The following is a 26,235-nucleotide window of genomic DNA, read 5'->3' on the forward strand; positions in this document are numbered from 1 at the left end:
TATCGAAGGTGTGTTTTTGCAGAGAACAACATACAATTGAATTGTGCTGGGAATAAACAAATTTGTGAAAATCACAGGATTTAGGTATTCCCAAAATAGATAAACTCAATGTGTATTCGGATATAAAGGTAGAGGATTACGGAACGAGTTGTTCATCGATAATAACCCCGGAAGTTATGTATTCCGAGTGGATAATATAAACATGTTGATTGAAGTTAGATGTGTATTCAGTATAGAGATCAACACATGTAGTTAACAGGTAAACAATCGTTTGAAACAGCTGTTTTCTAATATGGAAGAAATACAAAGGATTTTCGATATTGAATGGAAAGAAAAATTTCCTTCAGTTAATGCACCGCTGTTACAAAGTGATTTTAGTTCAGATAATTATTCATGTAAAAGGCCTCGGGAGATTTTACAAAAGTTATATAATGCAACGAGAACAAAATCAGATAAGTTAAAAAGTCAATTAGAACAATGCGAATTTATGGAAACATTTTTACAAGGGAAATTAACAGCTGATAATGACGGCGGTGAGAGACATTATAACAATAATAGAGGTAGTAAGTATTTAACTAACGGTATAGGTGATGCTCTGGAAAAATGTATAAAATCTGCTGTCACTTTAAATGCAGGAATTGTACTAGAAAGTAATATTGATGCAGATAACTGTTCAAACAAGAAAGATAACGCAGTGATAGAGCATCCTGAAGGGTCAACCAATGGACATGTATTAGTAGAAAATGAATTAGCTAGTTCCCCTGAACTATTAACTACACAAATATGTGATAAGACAAATTTTGACAGCCATGAGTCAGTTGATGACAACGATCAGGATTTAAAACAGAAATGTCATCGAAATTGGAACTCCGAACAAGTTAATCAGGTGACACCCAAAAGTGATCCGCTACCAAGAAAATTCTTGCAACCGAAAACTCATCCTAAACCAGCTGTACCTCCGCGGAAAGACACACTGCATGAGTCAGATAAAGGAATCGATATTATTACTCCTATTCAGTGCGTCAATGGACCAATTTTCAAAAGCACTATAAATATTGTTGGTGAGAATTCAACTTTTAGTACATTCAAAGGTAAAAGTAAAGTTAAGGAAACCGATTTAGATAATGTTTTAAACAATGACCGTGATTACGAAATAAACAATCACCGAGAGGAAGACACAACAGGATTATCCTCAGGAAATAAACAGATTAAAATAAAACCTGATTACAGTGATTCGGAGGCAGATAATGAAAAAATGAGAAAAATACGGAAAAAAAGTAACAGAGATAGCGAGGAAAAGGTTGTTGCCACCTCGTTTAAAAAAATTAGTCATGAAAGTGAATCAACAAACTTAGTAGTGGACAAACAGGGAAAGAATGTTAAACATCATGTCCAAACTGACCAGGGTGATCATTTACAAAATGTCAAAACATTAAGTGACAAACCACCCGGATTACCGGAAAGAAAACCAAGCATGGAAATAAGTCAAATAGAAAATCTACCAAATTTACAAAAAAGAAGACAAAGTAGAAATGACTATGAAAATATATCTTTGGATTTCATTTTGACACGATCACAAACAATAACAGATGACTCGCCAGACTCTGAAGAAAATGAGGAGGATCTTTATGACAATGTGACTGAATTTAGAAAGTCTGACAATACTGTGGACCATGCTGATAAAGCAGCTAACAATTTAGAAACACTTTCAACATCATCAGGTGGAGATAACTCTTCAGCTAGTCATTCCCCTTCAGGTAGGCAATTATCATGTTCTTTGAGATGTCTTTGAATATTTTTTGGTATACATATTTTTATACAGTCATGACAGTATTGTCAATATAAGATAATACAATACTTGTAATAATCCTTTGGTTGGTTGTTTATTAAGTCTTGCATGTGTGTCAGCAAATAGATGAGAAAGACTACTTTGGATAAAAGATCAGATTGTTTAGCTTAACTTATAACATGTACAAAATGTATGAGGATAAAAATCACCAGGGAAAATAAAACTAGGTAGTTTATCATCACTCTAACACCATGAACACATGTAATTCTATCTAGAAAGCTTAGGCAGTGTGAAAGACTCTGTGAAAATTAAGTTACATGAAGTTTGTAGGTATTGATTGCTAAGGCAGTTTAGTCTACAACAATGTATATAAAATGATATACATATGATGTACAATTCATGAATCCATCTGAATATCGATAAATAGATGACTAAATGTGTAATGAAAGAAGGGTTCTCTAAAGCTGAGATGCAAGATTCCCTGAATATCACACGTATAGTCTTAACTTCTTTTACAGAAACCTGCTTTATTACATTTTTTGTATGCATGTACAGCTTATTATGCAATCAAAAGATTTGAAAACAATAAATTACCTAACTTAAAACAGGCAGTGTTCTGTTCTACCATATCAAATTATATATTTACATTGATTAAATGATAAATGAGTAAGAATTAGGAACAATTAATATTGTTCTGACTTTGACTGGTATTAGAATATTTAACTTTAATGTGTGGTTCCCATGTACCTTATTTAAACTAATTCAATGCTTGTAACACTGGGATTTACATTTTTGCATTAAAAACAGTAATCAGATATTATCTGAATGATTAAAAAAAGCAATATATCTTTACATATATAGCATTCATCTATAGATGAAGAATGAGAAACACATTTATACCCTTTAATCATTGTACATAAAGAGGAAAAATTGACTTGAAAAAGTGACCTATAGTTGTTAATGTCTGTGTCATTTTGGTCTCTTGTGGAGAGTTGTCTCATTGGCAATCATACCAAGTGGCGGATCCAGAAATTTTCATAAGTGGGGCCCCACTGACTAAGAGGGGGGGCTGCTCAAGTCACGCTTTAGTTATTCCCTATATAATCCACCATTTTTTCCTGAAAAGAGGGGCCCTGGCCCCCTGCCCTTCCCCTAAATCCACCTCTGATACCACATCTTCTTTTTTATATTTTCTCATGTTGTACATCAATATTTTCAGATGCCCTTTAATCATGTTAATCTACAACATAGTTTACAGTTATTTTATCATCACTTTTAATCTTTTTGATACATATATATGATATAAGAGTTGATTTTAGAACTGTTTTACCAAAATTGCCCTTGGACAATTATACATACATTTACTTGTGCTCTAACATCTTTAGGGATTATTAAGGTACATGTATTAGATGTTTTCTAGGTGATTTTGACTTGAGATTGGTACACATCAATGTCAATCTGCTGTTTAAGTTTGACAGGTGTAGAATATATGCACAGAACTAACCAATCTGTTAGATGTTCATGAAGAATTATTATTTAACCTTGAAAAATTAAACTTTTTAATTTACACACTACCGTATATGAATAGCAAAACTAATTGATAGTGGAGAAATATGAAAGATTTTAAACTTAAACATTTTTAATGAGATCATTTAACATGTGAAAGAAATAACATGTATAAAAAAAAATGGAATCATTTAAAATGGAAAACTGTCTTCCATCATGTCTTTCTTTAAATGCTGTAAAAATAAGAAGGCAAAAAACTTGAAATTACTAATACTTAAGTCTGTATATATGTTTAAGGACTATTCAGAATTTGAAGAACGATTGTTTTTTTTTAAAAAGCCAAAAATGTTGTCTGTTCTCATGGTTGAAGGTTCTCATGACAATTTATGCTATTATCATGATTCTTCTTAATTTTTATATGGTGTTACTGTATCCTTGCCTTATTCTTCTTACAATGTCTTATGTTGTTAATGAACAAATTAACAGGAAATTAATTATGTTACAGATATCATTTTTTGTAAAGTAAACACAATATATTGCTATTGTTGCATAAAATTTTCAGTTTCTTTTTTTTTCTCTTTTCTTTTTTAATATAATCATCTAATCTCCTTTTTCTATCAATATTTGATATTGTGAAACTCTTGACATGAGAGCTGAATATAATTTCATGACACAAAAAGTTTAAACTTTGAGTCATGATCCATGTGACTGTTGGTATCATACAAGTACATGTATTTGTATACCCAAACACTTCAAACGATCTTCCTGTCATTGTTGATGTTTCTTTACTTGACAATTTCGTTTTAACCTAAGTTCATATACATTTCATAAAGGATTGTCACATAAGTCAAAATGACTATCATGACTATAGTACTTTAATTCTCACTAAAATGTTTATGGTCTTTATTTCTTTATTGCATGTATGAATAAAAAATAGTTTTTTACTTTTTATTTGATCAGGTACATGACGTACGTGATGAAGTTAACAAATCAGGGTTGTTTGTTTACATTTAACTGACTCTAAACTCATTATATATTCCTTAAATGCGTAATATTAGAATTTATAGTAAATATTTATTCAGAAAGTGCATTGTAATGTATAAGGAATATTTTTATATGAATTTAAGGTAAAAGGTAAACAATCAATAGGTATTTATTTCAAATTTGTAATCACATGATGCATGACATTGCATTGGCAGATGTGCAATATGGCAGGTTTGAGCCCTGAACAGAAATACCATTTGTTTGTATGCAATTTTGAGCAGTATTTTTGTTTACTTTACATTTGCTCACCTGATGCCATCCATGTTACAATGACAAAAGGGATGACCAAACAAAAATTCTTTTTAATCTAATATTTCTAACTTAAGTGTTGACTAAAACCTAATGTTGATATTTTGGTTGCTGTGCCTATTATTCACAAAAAGACATTTATTAAGTAATTGATGCATAAAACTTCATGGATATTTTTAGAATTTCAAATTTTGGATAAAACCTTCCAAAATAGCATTCTCTTCGAACATCCTTAAACACCCTGATAAAACCCTAAGTTCCTTGTCAAATTTAAGACGCTTGTGACTTTTTGGAATGTAAAATGTATTTTTAATATCATGACCATATAAGAACTTAACCCTTGATTTATCCATTACAACTGGTCAGAAAAAAGTCGACAACATAGGAATAAAAAAGTATAGGTTTAAATTTTCCAGAAGTCTGAAATTTGGCTCACCTAATGTGCTTACCTGATTTGTACCTATACAAGTTCTATGGGTTTTCTCTTTCTTCTAACCACCCACACATGTCAATAGGTTTTAAGGGTTTAAACACCTTTATGCTGACCGTAAACAATCTTTGTGATTGGATTAAATGTCCTTAATGAATTAAATTAGAAAATAGAGATGAATAAGGATGTGGTAAACCCACCCTGAGAATGTTGCATGTCATGTAGGGTTCTTGTATTTACATAAAGTACTCTTACCATGACTTGTTTTTTTCGAAAAGTTTATTTGCTGAAGTTAATAGTTTGCCAAGTTTTTTTATTAGCATGCTTTCAATACCTTGCCATAAAAAAACTTACTTGGTCTAAATATTGTCTAAAGTAAAAAGATTTTAACTACGGTAAATTACATGTTATCTTGATTTTACCTTTTCTGACAAAACCCACATAGACTTTTAAATAAATTATAGTACATTTAATAATTGAAGTTAATTAATGAATTAAATGTTAACTTCAACATGCCCAAACAAATTTATTTATATTGATCTATTACTGATTTTCCAAATTTTCAACTTTTCCGACTTATTTTGCGGTTAAATTGACATGTCAAGTTCAAGACATAAAACCTCCAAAAATGGTTTTAAAAGGTCATCCCCAAAACACCCTAATAAAATCCAGAGTTCTTTGTTAAATTTAAACTTCATGAATCTTGGGAATGTAAATGTTATTTAATCATAACCATGCATGAGTACTAAGCTATAAACATGAACTACCCTTTCAACTTGTCAGAAAAAAGTTGGCAACATAAGCATGATAAGAATGCAGATGTTGAGGTTTCAATTTTCCAGAAGTCTACATTTTGGAAAGTTAGACTCACCTTGCTGTACCTGTGGATTTTCTCTTCTAACCACCCACACTTAACATTAAGGTTTTGAGGTTAAACACCTTTATACTGACCATTAAAAAACCTTGTGATTAGATTAAATTTCTATAAAATTAAGGAATTCAATTTGAAAATACAGCTGAATGAGGATGTGGTATTAAACCCACCCAGAAAATTTTGTCAGTCATGTAGGGTTCTTGTTTGTACACATAGTACTCTTAACATGCCTTGTGTTTATTTTTGTAAAGTTTATTTACTGAAGGCCATAGTCATGATAGTTTGCCAATTTTTTTATTGGCATGTTTTTCCTCCCATAAAAAACTTTAGGCTAAAATAAAAAGCTTTCAATAATTTGTTATCTTGATTTTAACTTTTCAGACAGAACCCTATTAATGTCTTAAATAAACTGGAGTAGTTTAATTTTTAGTTTATCAAGCATGTTAATGTAAACCTTAAAGCATGCCAATGTAAATATGATAATCATGTTCATATTGATCAAGGGATCTTAATTAATTGGATAGACACCGATAAAGAAAGATTTAAATAATTTTTGTTTCAAAATTTCATTGATATTTTGCCATCTTTCAAATTAAATTGTTATCTTTTAGCATTTAGAAAGCATAGCACATTGAAAGTTATGATATAATTTTTCTATCAACTAAAACACCTTCTGATATTGACTATCCCAATGGTCATGAGGCTTCATAGAAGTAACATGGCCACAGCCCCAAGTATGTATATATGAGGCATCATAGAAGTAACATGGCCACAGCCCCAAGTGTGTATATATGAGGCATCATAGAAGTAACATGGCCACAGCCCCAAGTGTGTATATATGAGGCATCATATAAGTAACATGGCCACAGCCCCAAGTATGTATATATGAGGCATCATAGAAGTAACATGGCCACAGCCCCAAGTGTGTATATATGAGGCATCATAGAAGTAACATGGCCACAGCCCCAAGTGTGTATATATGAGGCTTCATAGAAGTAACATGACCACAGCCCCAAGTATGTATATATGAGGCATCATAGAAGTAACATGGCCACAGCCCCAAGTGTGTATATATGAGGCATCATAGAAGTAACATGGCCACAGCCCCAAGTGTGTATATATGAGGCATCATAGAAGTAACATGGCCACAGCCCCAAGTATGTATATATGAGGCATCATAGAAGTAACATGGCCACAGCCCCAAGTGTGTATATATGAGGCATCATAGAAGTAACATGGCCACAGCCCCAAGTGTGTATATATGAGGCATCATAGAAGTAACATGGCCACAGCCCCAAGTATGTATATATGAGGCATCATAGAAGTAACATGGCCACAGCCCCAAGTGTGTATATATGAGGCATCATAGAAGTAACATGGCCACAGCCCCAAGTATGTATATATGAGGCATCACAGAAGTAACATGGCCACAGCCCCAAGTATGTATATTTGAATAATAGAAATGTGATGTTCCTTCACTTTTTTGTATGTTACACATTCCACAAATTATGTTTTGTTTGCTTCAAGTCCTATGGATTTGTATATTTTAGCTTAACCAAGAACTGACCATTTGGGAAGTGTAATGACCAAAGTTTTAAAGCTGGAACTTCTCTTCAAATTTATGTCAAAAAGACACAATAAGGTGTTTTATGTTTTGGATTTGTTTTTTAAAGATTTTATTCTGGTCTTACATTTACTGTTTGGTGCTGCTTTCCTTAACTCACACAAATATAAAAATATGAATATGTGGTATGATTGCCAATGAGACAACTCTCCACAAAAGACCGAACATATGTGGTATGATTGCCAATGAGACAACTCTCCACAAAAGACCGAACATATGTGGTATGATTGCCAATGAGACAACTCTCCACAAAAGACCGAACATATGTGGTATGATTGCCAATGAGACAACTCTCCACAAAAGACCGAACATATGTGGTATGATTGCCAATGAGAAAACTCTCCACAAAAGACTGAACTGACATAAATATTTAAAACAACTATAGCTTACTGTACAGCCTTCAACAATGAGTAAAACCCATACAGTCTGTATTAACTATTTAAGGTTTTTACTAAGATATCTTTTAAGTACTTGAAAGACCTAATTGTATTTTGACCTTTAAGTACAAATGTAATATAATAAGGATGTTTACCTTCATAATAAAAGTTCGTAAATTACAGATTGTATTATGATAGGGTAGTTGTTGTCTTGTAAATGATACAATCCTTGATTAAAATTGAGGTCATTAAAACATTAAAATAGACAAATACAGCCTAGGCCTATTTCTATTGGCTTTCTACATGAAACTAAGCATCAGTTTGATTTAGGAAAAAGAGTGTTTGAGCAATGATCTGTCTAGTATTCACCAGGAGTGGGCATGTTCAAGAAAGATACTTCAAACAAATTTTTCTTATAAACCATTCAAAATTCCAAAAACACTAACCTTTTTAGCTCACCTGGCCCGAAGGGCCAAGTGAGCTTTTCCCATCACTTGGCGTCCGGCGTCCGTCGTCGTCGTCCGTCGTCCGTCGTCGTCGTCCGTCGTCGTTAGCTTTTAGAAAAATCTTCTCCTCTGAAACTACTGGGCCAAATTAAACCAAACTTGGCCACAATCATAATTGGAGTATCTAGTTTAAAAAATGTGTGGCGTGACCCGGTCAACAAACCAAGATGGCCGCCACGGTTAAAAATAGAACATAGGGGTAAAATGCAGTTTTTGGCTTATAACTCAAAAACCAAAGCATTTAGAGCAAATCTGAAATGGGGTTTAATTGTTTATCACGTCAAGATCTATCTGCCCTGAAATTTTCAGACGAATCAGACAACCCTTTGTTGGGTTGCTGCCCCTGAATTGGTAATTTTAAGGAAATTTTGCTGTTTTTGGTTATTATCTTGAATATTATTATAGATAGAGATAAACTGTAAACAGCAATAATGTTCATCAAAGTAAGATAAACAAATAAGTCAACATGACCGAAATGGTCAGTTGACCCCTTTAGGAGTTATTGCCCTTTATAGTCAATTTTTTACCATTTTTCGTAAATCTAAGTTATCTTTTACAAAAATCTTCTCCTCTGAAACTTTTGGGCCGAATTAATCTAAACTTGGCCACAATCATTATTGGGGTATCTTGTTTAAAAAATGTGTGGCGTGAATCGGTCAACCAACCAAGATGGCGGCCATGGCTAAAAATAGAACATAGGGGTAAAATGCAGTTTTTGGCTTATAACTCAAAAACCAAAACATTTAGAGCAAATCTGACAGGGGTTTAATTGTTTATCAGGTCAAGATCTATCTGCCCTGATATTTTCAGACGAATCGGACAACCCTTTGTTGGGTTGCTGCCCCTGAATTTTTAAGGAAATTTTGCTGTTTTTTGTTATTATCTTGAATATTATTATAGATAGAGATAAACTGTAAACATCAATAATGTTCAGCAAAGTAGGATTGACAAATAAGTCAACATAACCAAAATGGTCAATTGACCCCCTAAGGAGTAATTGTCCTTTATAGTCAATTTTTAACACTTTTCATAAAATTGGTAAATTTTTATTAACATTTTCCACTGAAACTACTGGGCCAAGTTCATTATAGATAGAGATAATTGTAAGCAGCAAGACAGTTTATTACAGTAAGATTTACAAACACATCACCATCACCAAAACACAATTTTTTCATGAATCCATCTGCTTCCTTTGTTTAATATTCACATAAACCAAGGTGAGCGACACAGGCTCTTAAGAGCCTCTAGTTTTAATTGATTAATGAATAGCAGATAACCTGAAATAGTAGAAAAAGATCCCTCTTTAAAACTATAGTGCTCTTAAAGTTTTCAGGCACTCACAGTGAGGCAATCTTCAGCAAGTTGTCAAAGGAACCAGGCTTAAACTTCACTTATAACTAATGATATGCCAGCAGCATGTTTTGTTTACATAAAGACTGATCAGTGATGCTCAGATCATTTTAAGATGACCTTAGATGAATTTGACTGTTCTTTTATGGTCCCTTTTGATCATACTAGCATCTCACTGTATTTGGGTATTTATACATCCTTTACATTTAATTGTTTAAGTTTGACTGTTTCCTGATGAGGTTTGAAAAAAAGCTCTTTGTACCGAAATTTTGTTTTCATTTAAGAGAGGACTAATGGGAACACTTAATAATAAACTGTTGATGTGCTATTATGTCATGTATGTATATTTGTCAAGTGGGGATTACCAACAAATGTATGTGTAGGCAGTGGCAGATCAAGAAATCTTCATAAGTTGGGCGAACTATCTGCCTAAGACTTAGAGAGGAGACCCACTCCTGTCATGCTACAATGATTCCATTTATAATCAACCAAATATTTCCCACAAAAGGGGGGCCTGGGCCCTGACACCCCCCTAAATCCACCTCTTGTAGGCCATGCAATTATTTTATTGATTTTATGTTACTATAAATGTTCCATGATCATGTAGGAGAGACTCTGGATTTTGTTAAAACACCATTACATTTTTTGTATTTGCAAACTTCTAGATTCTCATCCAGCTTCTTTTTTTTTCTTAACTTGTGAGCTTTTTACATTGTTTTAGCAAAATAAAGAAAATAGCTAGAAATTGTAATAACACTAATATAAGGATGATAGACATGGAATTTTACAATGTTGCATTGATGAAAATAAAATGCCCTTGTAATATAAAATAAAGAATCCATGTTGTATGTGCAAAGACTTATAAAAGAAAATGTACATTGAGTGTAAATTATGTTTAACAGACATTAAACATTAAAAGATAACCTTTTAACTACATGTATTATCAACTCAGTCTGGGTCAATATGTTTTTATTTTGTTAAAGATGTCAACTGATTTTGAAAAATGCTATTTCATTCAAAACAAAGGCTTTAATTTATAACAATGATATTTTTTGCAAGACATATTGATTTATACAAGAATTAGCTGAATTGTAAAGGAAATGTATATATTTTGTGGTATTTTAGTAATAAATAAACATAGCATTAACTATATATTTCTTGGTACAATGTATTACAGTAATTAATAAAGGAAATTTGTTTTTATGACTAAATTAGGCTGTTATTGCACTTGAACAGGACCTTTGACTGCATGTTTTTGACCACATTGTTTTTACAATGAAAGTTTTTACAATCTGCCATTTTATAATACATTAGATTTTGTTTATCACTGATATCCTGAATTTATATGCATTAATTTCATATGAGGGGGGGGGGGGGGTGAAGGTATGGAAAAAATCTGTTCAATCATTTATCAACAGGGGATTCTAACTTTACAAAACCAAGACTGGAAAATGAAAATTACATTCAATGGAGATTTTGTTGCATAGTTTACATGTAAAAATATTGCCATTTAAATTTTATCATTTGATTTTACTATCAAAATTACGAACAGGCAAGACATTTCTCTGTGTCAACAGGATAAAGTTTTTTGTGCATTTTTGTAATGACATTTATAATGAGGAAGGGTTTCCATGAGTATCTGTAACTTAGTGATAAATATTAAATAATATAAACATGTTCAAAGTATTGATTACCTGTATTACATTGCAGAGTACACCCTTAAATAACTTCACAATATATAATAAATAGAATGCAGTATTTCAATAGGTTTATGTTTATTGAAGCACCTTTTTACATTCTTATCTTTTTAAAAGTCATGAACATTTTGCATTTCAGGGTACACCCATGTGCATCATGTACATGATATGTATTAAAATAGCACAATATTTAAATACATGTATGTTTGTGGGAGCACCTGTATATATTCAGATCTTTAATTTACATGTATCATACAGTTTATATGTTAATGTTTTATTTCTCATTTTAAAATCTTTGACAACAGGCCTAGCTTGCAAAAACACTCTAAGAGTGTAAAGCATAGAGCTGATCTAGATTGTCATTTACTGTTTTTTTTATTTTCTAAAACAAATAAATATCAAACACAATCTTAGTGCACCTTGCACTTTTCAAAGGTAGTGTTAAATTGTTTATTCTTAAAAGTCCTTAATTATATTTGTCCTTAAATAAATATTATAAATGTAATTGATTTATTATCTAAATTTTGGATGATCACCAAAATGACCACTTTATTGCACTCACACTGACAAACATTACTATGTGGTAAAAATAAAATGGCCATATAATTGTCAATTGGAGGTCATTTTAATATACTACATTTTCACTTGTCTGTTTACATTGGCAATATTATTTGTTTTTGGTTCAAGTCTTGGCATTTCCTTCAGTCCTGAAAATACTATGTTTTTACAAAAATAAATATTAATTTAAATCATATCATCAAATCTGTCAAAGACACTTGAACTTGAAATACAACTTCCCTGTGAATTTTATTTTTATATTCCTTCATCCTTCAATTTTCTTGTGTTTTTTTTTTTAGGTGTAAAACAATTGTAAATTACAGTTATAATTAAGTCTTCATCAGTGAAATAAGCTAATACAATCTGTTCAAAATTTTAGTTATCACATAAACCTGAGGAAGTGCTGCGTGAGTTTTGAAAATGACCTCTTAAATTGGCTTTGGTTATGTAAGATTCAAGACCCATATTATTTTTGTTGCCTTTGTTCATGCGATCTTGCCCAGATCAATTTCTAATATTTTATTACAACCTGTATCTATGCTTTGTTTGGGGTGATTCAGTTTGTGGCAACTCTGGGTGTAACAATAGAGCTTTCTCCATAAAGGTATGTAAGATCTGCTGACTCATAGTTTGCAAACTAACATGGTTTCTGTTAGTATAATTATAGGCATTATTGAACTATATATCTATTTGACATTAGGGAAATCATTACATTGATAACCAAATTAACAAAATGGTAATGGAGCCTAAATTACTGTTATTGTCATTTGAGTCTATAGATCATGATTCTATTAATGCAGAACATCTTCATCATGCAATATATAGTAATATATAATAAATGTGCCAGTACTCAAAGTATATGCAATTTTCAAACTTTTTATTCTGTGTCATGGTAATCATTTGTTATTTGGAGGTTCTTTTTATATTTAACAAATGATGTTCTGATCCAAACTTTTTGAATTGCGGTAATGCCTCAAAACATTTTAGCCAGGATAAACAACTTCTGTACAAATTAACAAGATGAAAATCCCCTACTGGATTTTACATATATCTATCCACCCATTTATGATTTAACTCAATGGAAATAGTAAAAGGTAATGCTATACTGAATTGTCATAATGGGCTCTCTTAGCAAAATGAATACTGGGTTCCTCAATATTTACAACTATAGTCTTATTATAAGTTTATTGAATTTAGAAAGTGAACTTAAACTGTTCTAAATTATTTTATGTAACATGCAAAGACTGCAATCTTCAAAAGATAGCACATTGTTTTTACATTTCCTATATTGTCTAATTTAATATCACACATTGTGTTACATATATCACACAGATACCACAGTGTATTACATTTATTTCATTGTGTTACATTTTCACACAGTGTGTCAAACTGTCTTTCATTGTGGGATATTTTTTACATTTTGTTACAGTTACATTTTCCAATTACATTTTGTTGCAAGTAATTTTTAGGTTTTACAAGGCTTTTAAATTTGCCCTTGGGGTTTCCCACACCTGACAGAGATTGGGGAGAACTAGGAAGTAGTCTTATGTTGTGTCTGTCGGCAGGGAATTCCCAAATTAAGTACCCCCATTCTTCAATTTTAAAACGCAATTCAGAAATGAATTGTGTAAAGAACCCATTTTAAAGATATCATTTATATTTCACCTGATTTTTTAAATGTATTCAAACCTTTAAGCACCTGGGCGAAACATTTACTAAAATACCATTGGAAGGCACAGTTTGAAAATCAGGAAGTGTCAAGGCAATTCAAATTTAAAAAAGAAAATTAAAACTATTTTGGTGACAGAAAGTGCAATATTTGCATAACTTTAAACCCAATTCTATTAGTTTATATGATTTGGATTTAGATTACATAAATATCTCTTTATAAATTTACCAAAATAGATATAAAAATATGTCTTTTGAAGCATTTGAATAAAAAAAGAAGTCAGCTTGAATTCAAACATTTTCCTTTCAAATCAATTAATACATTTATGTCCTTAGTGCACTCAGAGAACCTCTATAATTTGATGCCTAATGGACTGAAGGAACAAGAATGAAGATCTTGGTCAATTTTTTTTCACATTTTGGATTGTTATAGAATTGTATTCATTCTAAAATCTGAAGGCCACAAACTTTTAAGTTAAACTTGAGGTAGTCTTGATAGTGCCAATCATTCATGTTTTATCATCAATTTGTACAACTATGTGTGCAATTTTTTCTATTTTGAAGGTTGAGGCAGGGTCTATGTAAGCAATGGTCAAAGTATTACTGGTTGACCATATAAATTCATTTAAAGCATAAAAATGGGTGCTGCCGGCTAACATGCCACAATCTGTTTGTGCCTGTCCCAAGTCTGGAGCCTGTAATAGAGTGGTTGTCAATTGTTTCTGTGTTACATATTTGTTTTTCATTCAATTCTTTGTACACAAATTAGGTTGTTAGTTTTCTCAATTAAATTGCTTTACAGTTGTTATTTCAGGTCCTTTTATAGATGACTTTGTTAAGTATGGGCTTTGCTCATTGATGAAGGCCACACAATGACCTAAAGTTGTTAACTTCTGTGTCATTCGGTCTCTGGTGAAGAGTTTGTCTGATTGGCAATCATACCTTTTACATATAGTGTTTACAAAATAACAAAATGCAAATTCTTCACTTCATTTACCAAGACAGACTTCAAAGTGAACATATATAGGATTCATTTTCAGATATAATAGATATCATTGATAATCTGACATTTCTCTAGGCTATTCAATGTATCATATGCTGATATTAAATATAAAATGTATCTATGTTGAATATTTGAATGATGTATCATAAAGGTTAAAGGTGGACAAAATTTGAACTGTGTACTTTGAATTAACTAATTTTACAGGATTGAGGAAAAATTGTTTTTTCGTGGTTATTTAATTTTTTGTCCATCTGCCAAAGCCTGCACATACAAGTTTTCATTAAATGTGCACTTCGTTGAACATATATATTTGTGGTTAACCTAACCAATGAAATCCAGGAAAAATTGGTATTCAATTAATGATAAATAATGAATCAACACTATTGCTCTGTAATAGCTTTTTCTCAAATATTCTTTCTGAGCTTTCATATTAATTCAGTGTTGCACAAACAGAATACTCTTTTAAGATGAAGAAATATAAATTTTATACAGTATTTTATAATAGATGTGTTTTTGATCTGGAAGGTGACTTGAAAGGAAAAACATTGCTGGGGTTACCAGTTGATTTGCAACTTACCTGTTATGCTCTTTTTATTTTGCCATATGGAATTTTTCTAAAGTCTTTGAAACTTATAATTGAAGTGTTGAATGTTCTTTATAGTACCTTAACTGGCTATGAAGACATAGTTTGTTAAAGAAACTTTGATTATTCAGCAATTGTGTTTGCAAAAAAAAAATATTACTTCTTTGAAAAAGCATAAAATTGATGAAAAATAAAAACAACCTGGCCAAGCAATTAAATATTGGCTGAAGTTTTCTTTGGTCAATGAAACTTTTGTTAACTTTATTTACAACTAAAACAGATGACAAATAAGATGATAATCCACTCATTTCCTTTAAAGGAATTCCCAATTATAGCAAGTCAAGTATCTGGTATTAAATACATCTTAATATCATCAAGCTCTCCACTTAATATAAATAATCTATAAATAAAAGAGACGGAAATACATATAACGCTGTACTTGACCATGAAATAAATTTGTCAACACACTATGAGAGTTATCAATAATGTACTTAAAGTAACAGTTATGTTTAACATGTACAGAAACATTGTAATTGGCTGACTGAATGTTTAAATACACGACAAACTTATTCTCACCTTATTTCAAAATATTGACAAATCATACAGTGATACTCACATGGCCTTTGGGCGTTGAATTACTTTCGTTATGACGCAACGTTGTTCTATCGTTAAACAGATCTTCCACGGAAGAATTTCTATGTTAAATGTTTTTCTGCATTTGGTTACAATAGAATACCCAATTTTACCTTATATTCAGTTAGGGTAGTGTGATATTTTAAAATCATTTTTAGCAGATTAATCATGAAAGACAGTTATAAAGGTATTTGATGTTGTATTATTTATAATTGTTCTAGGTTTAATACTATACATGTGTATTTATAAGATTAAATTAATTACATAAATCATGTAGATGTTAGTTTTAGAACCTATTAAATTAATTTCTTTTATTTAAAAAGTAGTTGTAAGGTGTAACTTAGATTAACTTGCACATAACCTTTTTTAGTATCAAGACTTGAAAATAAACATCATTAGAGATGAGAAAATTTGCTAACCAAAAGTAGCTGCAAAATACTTGTTTAAAAATTTTATGGGGCTATATATGATTAAGAAGGCTTCAATTTCATCATATAATTTACTTTTATTAAACCACTTGTATTCATGATATGAATGGACACTGGTCATTGATATGGTTAAGCTGACCTTTACTGTTCTAATATACAAACTGTGGTCCAAGATTGAGTGGTAAATTATGTACCTCGACTTTTAACTTTTACTTTGGACACTGTTCAGTAATAACATGTAATAATGTTTAAGATTTCTACAGTTCTGATGTAATTGTGTTGTCAAATTAGGTGGTAATTCTGATGTAAATGTGTGGTCATTTAGGTGGTAAATTAAGTAGACTTTTTACTGTTGTTTTGGTCAGAAATCCTATGAATTATTTTGGTGTTTTAGTGGTTGGTTAATTTATTAGTCATTTATATATATATTATACCTGAAGCTATAAAATTGACAACACCTGTGTAGTGAGGTGTACCAATTATGGATTATTTATGTTTTCTATCAATATTTGTATATAATTTTTATAAATATTATATCAGTGGCGGATCCAGAACTTTTCATATGGAGGGGGCAGCTTAATGACTAAAGGGGGCGGCTCCTGTCATGCTTCAGTGATTCCGTATATAATCAACAAAATTTTCCTGACCAAAAAGGGGGAGGGGGGCTGGTCCACCTATGTTACATGATGTTCCATCAAATGATTTTGACGATGATATTGCAGAAATCAAATCGTGTCACAATATGTCATTTTCAAATGTACTGAAAACATGTTTAACATTGTTGAAGGCCACATGTAAGATTACATCACACAGAAATAGATAAAACAATTTTATCATCTCATTATGTAGACAGTAAAATGAGATTATCTTCAGAAAATAGGAGTTTTATCTGATATCTGGCTGTTTTATATCTAATGTATTAGACTGAAATATGTCGGAACTGTGGTATTAGTGTATTCTTAATATCAATTAAAGGTCAAGGGGTTGACTATAAAATATAGAACTATCTCCACTGCAGCATATTAAGATACATACAGGAGGGGCTTCTGTTTAAATAGATGCACATCTGGTTTAGTGCAGCATTAGTAAATTTCACTTTTATAATCTTGTTTGAAGACTGTATTTTAATTTCTAGAAGTATTTTGTGTTTTGCATCATTGTAAGTCCCTTAGGCCAGAGGGTACTTTGCTACTAGTAATCCCTCATGCCAGCTCTTACTGGCTATACTTTTGGTTCTTTTTTGTTTTATCAACAATTTAATGGGTACAATTTCTTTTGGATTTACAAATGAACGGCCCTCAACTACAATATATACCAAACAAATTGTTGAAATGAACAAATGTGTTAGGGACGTCTTAAACTTTTAGTGAGGTTGGGTTTCTTTTTGCTCTCTGTTGAAGGCATCACTTTGACTTAGGGATGAAGAACAGTAGTAAAAGTGCTGTTCTTTTACTTTTTGTGTGTTTTTTTGTTGTACATGTGCTGATTGTTTGTCAAGGATATATAGATACCCCATATCCTTTGTTTTTCTATCATATGGTGTAACTTTTAAAGATATTTTCTTGTTTGAAGACTATGTGTTAATATTTAGATGTCTTATGTTTTTTTGAGTCATTGGATTTTCTATCTCATTGATGACATACTTGAAACATCTCCTTCTATTCATAATGATTGTTATTTAGTAAGTTGTAACAGAAACCAATAGGGAACATTTGACATAGATAATTTAATTGATACTTGATTTGAGGACGGAAGGGTAAAGGGTAGATGTTGGGAATAATATAATTTTTGTCTACAATTGAGGAAAATATATTTTATTTCCAAACATTTAATTATTCTTGGGAATTGTTTCAAGTGTTTGTTTCACATTCAGATCATAATGGGTCATACAACTGTAATTAAAAAGATGAATCAAAAATAAAATTTGCATCAATTAAATTTACTTAATTTATTCAATTAGATTTAAAATGACAATTAGAATACACTATGAGAACTGTCTTTTGTACCTTTAAATCATAAGCATTTTCAGGAAATGGTATTGATAACTTAGAAGAAGCATCTTGTAATGGAAAAATTTGAGAACTTTTCATTTTAAAACTGAACTGTAGCTGTGAAAAATTTGAATGCAAAAAGTTGTATAAAAAGTTCCTACTAAAGATTTTTTTTTAAATTCTGAATGTAGAAATAAGGAGATGTGATATGATTGTCTATGAAATGACTATAATCCACCTGTAACCAAAGGATGTAGATTGAGGGAATTACTGCCTTTAACAATGAGCAAAAACCTATACCATATAGTAAACTATAAATGGCCAGGACAATACAAAATGTAAAACAATTAATGCATGTGGCCTGATATTTGAACAGTAAACAAAAACAAATAAGATTAATGCTTGTTTATGATTTGTCAAGTTTAATAATACATAAATTACATCATTTAAATAGGAAATGCATTTTGTATGTCTTGAGGTCATAGTTGACAAAAATAGTTTGGTGGTTACAACCAAAAATTACATGAATCCATGTAAAACAAAATTACTCATTTACATATAAATTATATATTATGATTTTTACATTAATAATGATAGCTAAACGTGACTAGATTTCCAAGGAGTTATTGTCGACCAGGACAGGAAATTTTAAATCAAGTGACACAGAAATTTTACAGGAAATAAGAAATCAACAATGTTATCTAAGTTTTATACATAATACAATAAAACAACCTTGTGCAGCAAGAAAATACCTCTACTCAAATGTCGGTTAATAGTATAGGGTTTCTGTTTAAAGGAAGTTCATCCTCAGGGACGTTCTTTCATATTTTTATTGGATCTGGCTTGCCCCAGAAAAGTCATATGCATTGTTTGGATTTCATGAAACTTTCGGGTTGATGTTAAAATGATGTTTATCCTATTTAGGGACTTTATTGGAGGATAAAATGATTGAAAAGTTTGCATTTAAAAAAGAAGAATAAGCTCAAGATTTGGCGTAATTTGATAGTGAATTTTAAATTTGGGGAAATTACATTTCAATGATATTGTGTTGAGAAAATGCAAAAAAAAAAGCCCATGAATGGTTATGGTCTGTTAAAAGAAAGTGCATCTCGAGGGGCTTATTCTTTCCAATGGTTAATTTATTTAAGGTTAAACCAGCTTGCTGAAACAATTACAGATGCATTGTTGATAAAAACTCCCAGGTTTCTGCTGATCATGGTATGGATATTTTATTCAGGGTTTTAACGAGGATGTTATTCCCGATTCTTCATAATTATTTCCAGAATATTCAGTCTTACTACTGTTGGAAAACCAAGCAATTATAAATCTTAATTAGTACAAGTTTCAGTATAAGATGTAACTGAATGTAATAAGACAAAGTTAGGGAACAACTTAGCCTTATTTTGTAAGAAACTGTTAATGTTTAGCCTTGTACAGAATTCTCAAGACAAAGATATTGAAATAGGATACCAGCCCTAGGTGTTTATGGGGAATCTAAACAGTGAGTTTCATGCTTTGTCTTTATTTTTGTGCCTCATGATTTTGGGCAATTTTAATCTGAGTGGTAAACTTTTTTGCAATGATTTCTTTAACTGGAAATAACTGGGCAATTATTTTAAAGTTTGAAATTGTATTTTAGATACCCTTTTCTGTAATCCAAAAAAGAACTAAAAAAATTTATTAAGAACTCTGTGGTAAAGAATAGATGTTACCATTATTTTATCATTTGATTTCTTTTATTCAATTTGAATTAAAGCTCACTCAGAAACATACTGCTCAAGAACTCTTTTTTTTTCATATTTAGACCAAACTGAAAAATAGCACTGTCTCAGTACAATGCAGTATGCCAACACTTTTTTCTATGGGTGAAAAATTCAAAAAGAAAATAAAGAATTTATGATCAGTTCTATCTGTTGGACACAGATGAGGGACAAAAAGCTATAATGATACCTCAGATATTATTGATACATGTGTACATGCATTATACCTTTCTAAAGTTCTTTTTCATGTATTATTTCATTTGACAGCTGACAAAGGTCTCATTTTAGAAATTGAAAAAATGTCACATAAAGACACGTTTAATAAGTGTAAGTGCCAACTCTTGGCTCACACCGAACAACAAGCTATAAACTTAAAGGGTCCCAAAATCACTAGTGTAAAACCATTCAAATGGGACAACCAACGGTATAATAATAAGAAGTTTAAAGTTTCTTTTTTAAAATATTAAATATAACAATTGGTAGAAGGTCTTATTTATCTTTGAACTTTTTGTACTTAAAACATTGTTCTAACTTCAAGACAAGTTCACAAGGAAGTAATAGTATAAAGGAGAGAATGTGGTCTGTCTGTTATCTGCCTAGTCTTTGTCTTCTATGAGAAAGATAACATAACTCCTGAGTGGCATGTTCAAATATAGAATGGAAATGCCATTCACTCAATATTTCCTTCCAGAAATAAAATGCTGACAAAGTCTAATGATTTCTGTAATCCTATGATTAAGGAATGACATAGTGATTATGTTTGATTCCTGTGACAATAGTTCTGACAGTTTTCGTGACTGGGTTGTTCATAATCTATCAGGAAGAAAAATAGAATAAATATATTTGAAAGTCATATGATAGTCATGTGCATATAACACTGTCATGTGACAGCAACACATAAGATATATCTAATAAAACATAAACTTTAAAAAAATCTGTGAATTTCAATATCCTGGTACTTATGCAAGCTGACTGTGTCAGTCTTGAAGACATTGTCAACCTAGTAATTTAGCCATGGAGACATTATCAGCTTTTTATTACAAGTCTAGGAGACCATGTCAACCTTTTTATTACAAGTCTAGAAGACCATGTCAACCTTTTTATTACAAGTCTAGGAGACCATGTCAACCTTTCATTACAAGTCTAGGAGACCATGTCAACCCTTTTATTACAAGTCTGGGAGACCATGTCAACCTTTTATTACAAGTCTTAGAGACAATGTCAACCTTTTTATTACAAGTCTAGGAGATCATGTCTACCTTTTATTACAAGTCTAGGAGACCATGTCAACCTTTTTTTACAAGTCTTAGAGACAATGTCAACCTTTTTATTACAAGTCTAAGAGACCATGTCTATCTTTTATTACAAGTCTAAGAGACAATGTCAACCTTTTTATTACAAGTCTAGGAGAGCATGTCTAGCTTTTATTACAAGTCTATGAGACAATGTCAACCTTTTTATTACAAGTCTAGGAGAGCATGTCTACCTTTTATTACAAGTCTATGAGACTATGTCATATTACAAGTCTATGTATATTATTTTTTTAATTTCTACTTTATTTTTTTTGTCTTCTTCAGCAATCCATGACCATGTCCCTTCAATAAGAGATTCTGTTTTTATATCGGATGATGTAAAATATGACAGAGAGAGTAAGCTTCTGGAAGACAATGAACTGGAAGCAGATGGTGAGACCAGTGATCCTGAATCTGGTCATGTAACTATGGAAATCAGGGTTGCCAAGACAACAGATGATGACGACAGTACAGAAGACAATATTAGCTGTGATAGTCTGGATGATGTAAGAAATATCCAAGATTTATATTCTTACCCATTTCTTTCATAAATGAATAATTTAGTCATTTGTTTTAATACTGCCCATCCTTACAATTGATGTGTTTTAAATTCTCATAAATGGTTGTTCTTCCATACTTTTTGCAATCATTTTAGATTGTGTACTAATCAATTAGTTTTCATGATATTAAACATAGATAAATCTGACACAATTCTATGAAATAATGATGGATTTAGGTATTTATTTTACACAATTTAACAAACATGAATCTTCTGCTGAGATAAGGAAGTGAAAAGATATGATTGCAAACAAACATAACTCACTCACTGGTTTAAGATTGTCAGTTTAGAGTTGTCTCCCCTGCTTATATATAGTCTTAATAAATGAAAACAATTCTGATGAGAAATAAGATTATAGACAAGATTTGTTTTTAGACCATCAAACAGATGAAAGAAGATGTGGTTTGATAGCTAACTAACACCTATTGCCATGGATGTAAGCAACTATATGAAAACATCAAGGTTGTAAGAATTCAGCCATAGTAAAATGATTTGTATGATTTTTAGTTGTACTTGAAATATTTTACAGAGAAAGATTGATGAAATAGAAAGAATGCGACAGGACAGACAGAAAAAGTTACATATGAGACAGATTGTTGTCAAGGGAATCCTAGAAAGTGAAAAGACATATTTACAGATATTACAAGAAATAACCACGGTATGATTCACAATTTACAGCTGGATTTTTTTCTGCTCTTTGGTCTGATTATTGTCTCTTTGAAACATTCCCCAATTTCTATTCTCTATTCTTCTTTATTAAGGAAGCTCAAATGAAAACATTTATAAAACGTTGCATGATACAGATACAAATGCTGTATCAATTGATGAATATAACTTTACTCATTGTTGAAGTCCTTACGGTGACCTATGGTTGTTGATGTCTGTGGTCTTTTGTGGATAGTTGTCTCATTGGCAATCATACCACATCTTCTTTTTTTATGTTAGCATGTTTAGGTTGTTAAGTATTTGTGTGTACCGGTACAAATATCGGTGAATAAAATTACTTAGGGTAAACATTTTAAGTAAAACAACAACCCAGCAACCAAATCAAGTTACAGTTATAGGTCAACACAAGGTCGTCAGCATTAGACATATGTATAAACTATACAAAAAGCACTGACAGAGTTAGGATAAATTAATGTTTACTTTTTTTCAGTTATGACAACTTTATTTTGTGTCATTCCAGGGTTAAAAAAAAATATTTTTAGTGGCAAGATTTTATCTTATATCTCAAAACATGCAGTCATTTTTTTTAACAGAAAATAATATTATATATCACTAATTATGGTTTTGGTATTTCAAAAGACCAGACAGTGAACCCTTTTGTGACAGGGGGAATATTTTGTACTTTAGTTTTGCAGGAAATATTACATGGATATAAATACTCAGTTATTGATGAGTTCATTGACATTTGTTTTGTTTGAACCATTGGTTAAAGATCTATCCATGGTCAATGAACTCCGGCATACGGTCAAGTCTGATTGACAAAACCAACTGTTGCCCATGAACTATCTACCTTTTGTTTTCTATATGTTTTCTTAATATTTTCAAAAATGATAAAACAGCAATGTGAAAATTTTGTATTAATGAAATAAAATAATTATTTTAAAATCTTTATTTGTTGGATATTAGTGCTCTGGATAGAGAAGATTTATGTAACATTCAAATTTTAGTATTCGGCAAAATACATATTTCCTTTCGGCTTAGTATGCTAAATTTTTTAAATTCCCCAAAAAACTTTACACATTCCAAAAGGAAACTAGTAAACAAAAATTTAAGATAAAACAGAATAACAGCAATTTGAATCATTACACTGCTTAGCAAAATTACACAACCAAACAAAATAAAGAACTGAAGAAGGCCAATGGCTGAAAAGTCTTGAAAAATTGGTTTATTTATACAATTAATTAAACAAAATTTAAATAATAGTTTATAATTTTAGAATAAAATTTCATTTTAGATTAAAAGAAATCTACAAACCAAAAGTTTACAGGAACATTGTAGGATGTGTCCGTTAGAAGATTTATCTACGATATTTTACAAAGTGGAGGAAATCAAGCAATATCACCAAACATTTGTACAAAGTTTGCAGGAAAAAGTCAATAACTGGTCAGATGAACAAAAAATTGGCGAAATATTTAAAGAATTGGTAAGTTTATTTGTATCTAAGGTGTCAGATCTTTTCTGATGTATAAATGTATATAATTGCTATGAGAAGGTATCAATGCCAAAACGAAAGCTTATTTTTTATCAGCTGTATATGTTATATGAGGAGATGAGGCGTCCACACAATGCAAGGCAGTATTGTCATAGAAGTATAAAGTCAAGATTTTAGCCCTGGCCACGAAGGAAGTAAAGAATAAAATTTACTAGAACATTGTAAGGTTGATTCTCTAGGCACTTTATATATATAATATGTATATTATTTCATTATAATTTGTTATATTGAATACAGTATTGTCATATTTTTCAGACATTTTATATTCCTATATACAAAGAATATGTAGACAATATAAATAAAGCCAGAGATTTAGTCCAGAAATACTGCACAGAAAATGGTGAATTTAAAAGAATGGTTTCTACTATGGTGAGTTTATATTATGCACATAAGGATAAATTTAAGGATAAAGTTCAATTCTTTGTAGGTACAATTTGTGAAACAGGAAGTGTCTTTTATGTGTCAATCTTACTTCAAATAAATAACTAAACCTAAAAAATAGAAACATGGCTCCTTTTTTTATATATATATTTGCATACTGTTGATTCATTCGTTGAGGACCATTTTTTGTGGGTTTCATGGATACAGGTGCAAAACAAAATCAAGTGTTCAATGAATAACATAGTTTCATGAGGCTTTATATGCAGATATTGACAAAACCACGAAATCAAATATCCCTAAATACGCAAGTTTGAAGTAATCCACAAAAAATGATACCCATGAAAATAAATGAATCCACAGTACATACAAACATAGTGCTATTCTAATTTTACTATAAAATAAGGAAATTTGATAAAAATGCCAATTAGGAGATAACTGTATTGTATTTTAAGCTCCGACGGCAAATCGGGGTGTGATGGTCGCAAATTAAGTTTACTGGCGACCTGTTAGCGGAGACAGTAAACAGATATTTGCAACCATCAAATCCCCAATTGATGCCATTTGAGCTTAAAATACAATATTGTTATCTCCATTCTAATGAAACTGACAGTAAACAACGTTTAAACATGTAATTAAAATCTGTCATCTGCCGTCTGCGCTTGCGCAAACATCCCATAGCATCAATTGTCAATTGATGCCATGTATAAAAGTGACGGTATCCAATCAAAATGAACGTTACAAACGTTGTTGCATTAGAATGAGAAAACTTTCCACCAGAGTTCAATTGCATCATATATTAGCAATTATAGGTCACTGTACGGACTTCCACAATGAAAAAAAAACATCACCATGTAGTGAAGCTATAAAAGGAACCTAGAATAGTTTAGTTTTCCCCAAAACACTCTTTAAATAGAAAATCCTATAACACTTTAATTCTGTGTTTTCGGTCAAATGAAATTTTATGTGTCTTTATTTTGCAGTACACCAAGTACAAGATTTAGACAGTCTGATTTATTAAAGTTTTAAAAAAAAGCAATATATGTATAACAGTTCTCAATTTTATAATGACTATAAAGATTTTATATTACCGTAACTTATTTTATTTTGTTTTGTTTGTAGGAAATAAATATGACAAATGGCTTCATAGAAAAAACAAATTTAGAAGGTAAATATATATTGTTTGATTCTTAGATTAATAGACTGTCACCGGAAAAAACTTGCCAATTACCGATATGGCCCCTTTATGACGTCATTCACCAGATGGTAGGGGTCGCCTGTATCCCTGCACTTATGATGTTCATCAAGCGTCTTAGAGATCGTCATTGTGCAGAATAAACTAGAAATAATGGTTGTTCTGTAGGTACCTAAAGACAAATCCCTAATGACAGCAGTGCTGATCGTCAATTTTGAGAGTTTGATTTTGCCGAATAATTTGTACAATATAGAATTATAGTTTTCCAACCACTCACTCAACATTGGAATGGATGTGACAACGCCCTTAAAGGCACAAATGACGTTCACTAAAACCAGAGTTTTTGACGGAAATGTATCGAACTGGAAAGTTGTCTATTGAATTGTCTTCTGTCAAAAATCACCATGCATAAAATGGGTGCCACTGAACAAGCAGCAATCAATATTTCAATTCAACTCTAAACAATCAGTTTGGATGGAGGGCATCTAGGGAAAGTAGATAAGAAAAATAAATTCTTCTAAGG

At 31.2% G+C, this 26,235-nt stretch overlaps 1 protein-coding gene across 1 annotated transcript in view; it reads left to right on the top strand.

The window, feature by feature from the left end:
• The window catches only part of LOC134680628 (active breakpoint cluster region-related protein-like), a 42,685-nt gene continuing 16,450 nt past the window's right edge, over nt 1-26,235 (top strand). The window contains exons 1-6 of the mRNA XM_063539748.1: nt 1-1,757; nt 21,648-21,868; nt 22,451-22,579; nt 23,882-24,070; nt 24,395-24,508; nt 25,640-25,685. Of these exons, the coding sequence (XP_063395818.1) occupies nt 293-1,757; nt 21,648-21,868; nt 22,451-22,579; nt 23,882-24,070; nt 24,395-24,508; nt 25,640-25,685 (2,164 nt within the window). The 5' untranslated portion in view covers nt 1-292. The remainder of the gene's footprint in view (nt 1,758-21,647; nt 21,869-22,450; nt 22,580-23,881; nt 24,071-24,394; nt 24,509-25,639; nt 25,686-26,235) is intronic.

The sequence above is a fragment of the Mytilus trossulus genome, chromosome 8 (genome assembly GCF_036588685.1).
Source record: "Mytilus trossulus isolate FHL-02 chromosome 8, PNRI_Mtr1.1.1.hap1, whole genome shotgun sequence".
Lineage (NCBI taxonomy): Eukaryota > Metazoa > Mollusca > Bivalvia > Mytilida > Mytilidae > Mytilus > Mytilus trossulus.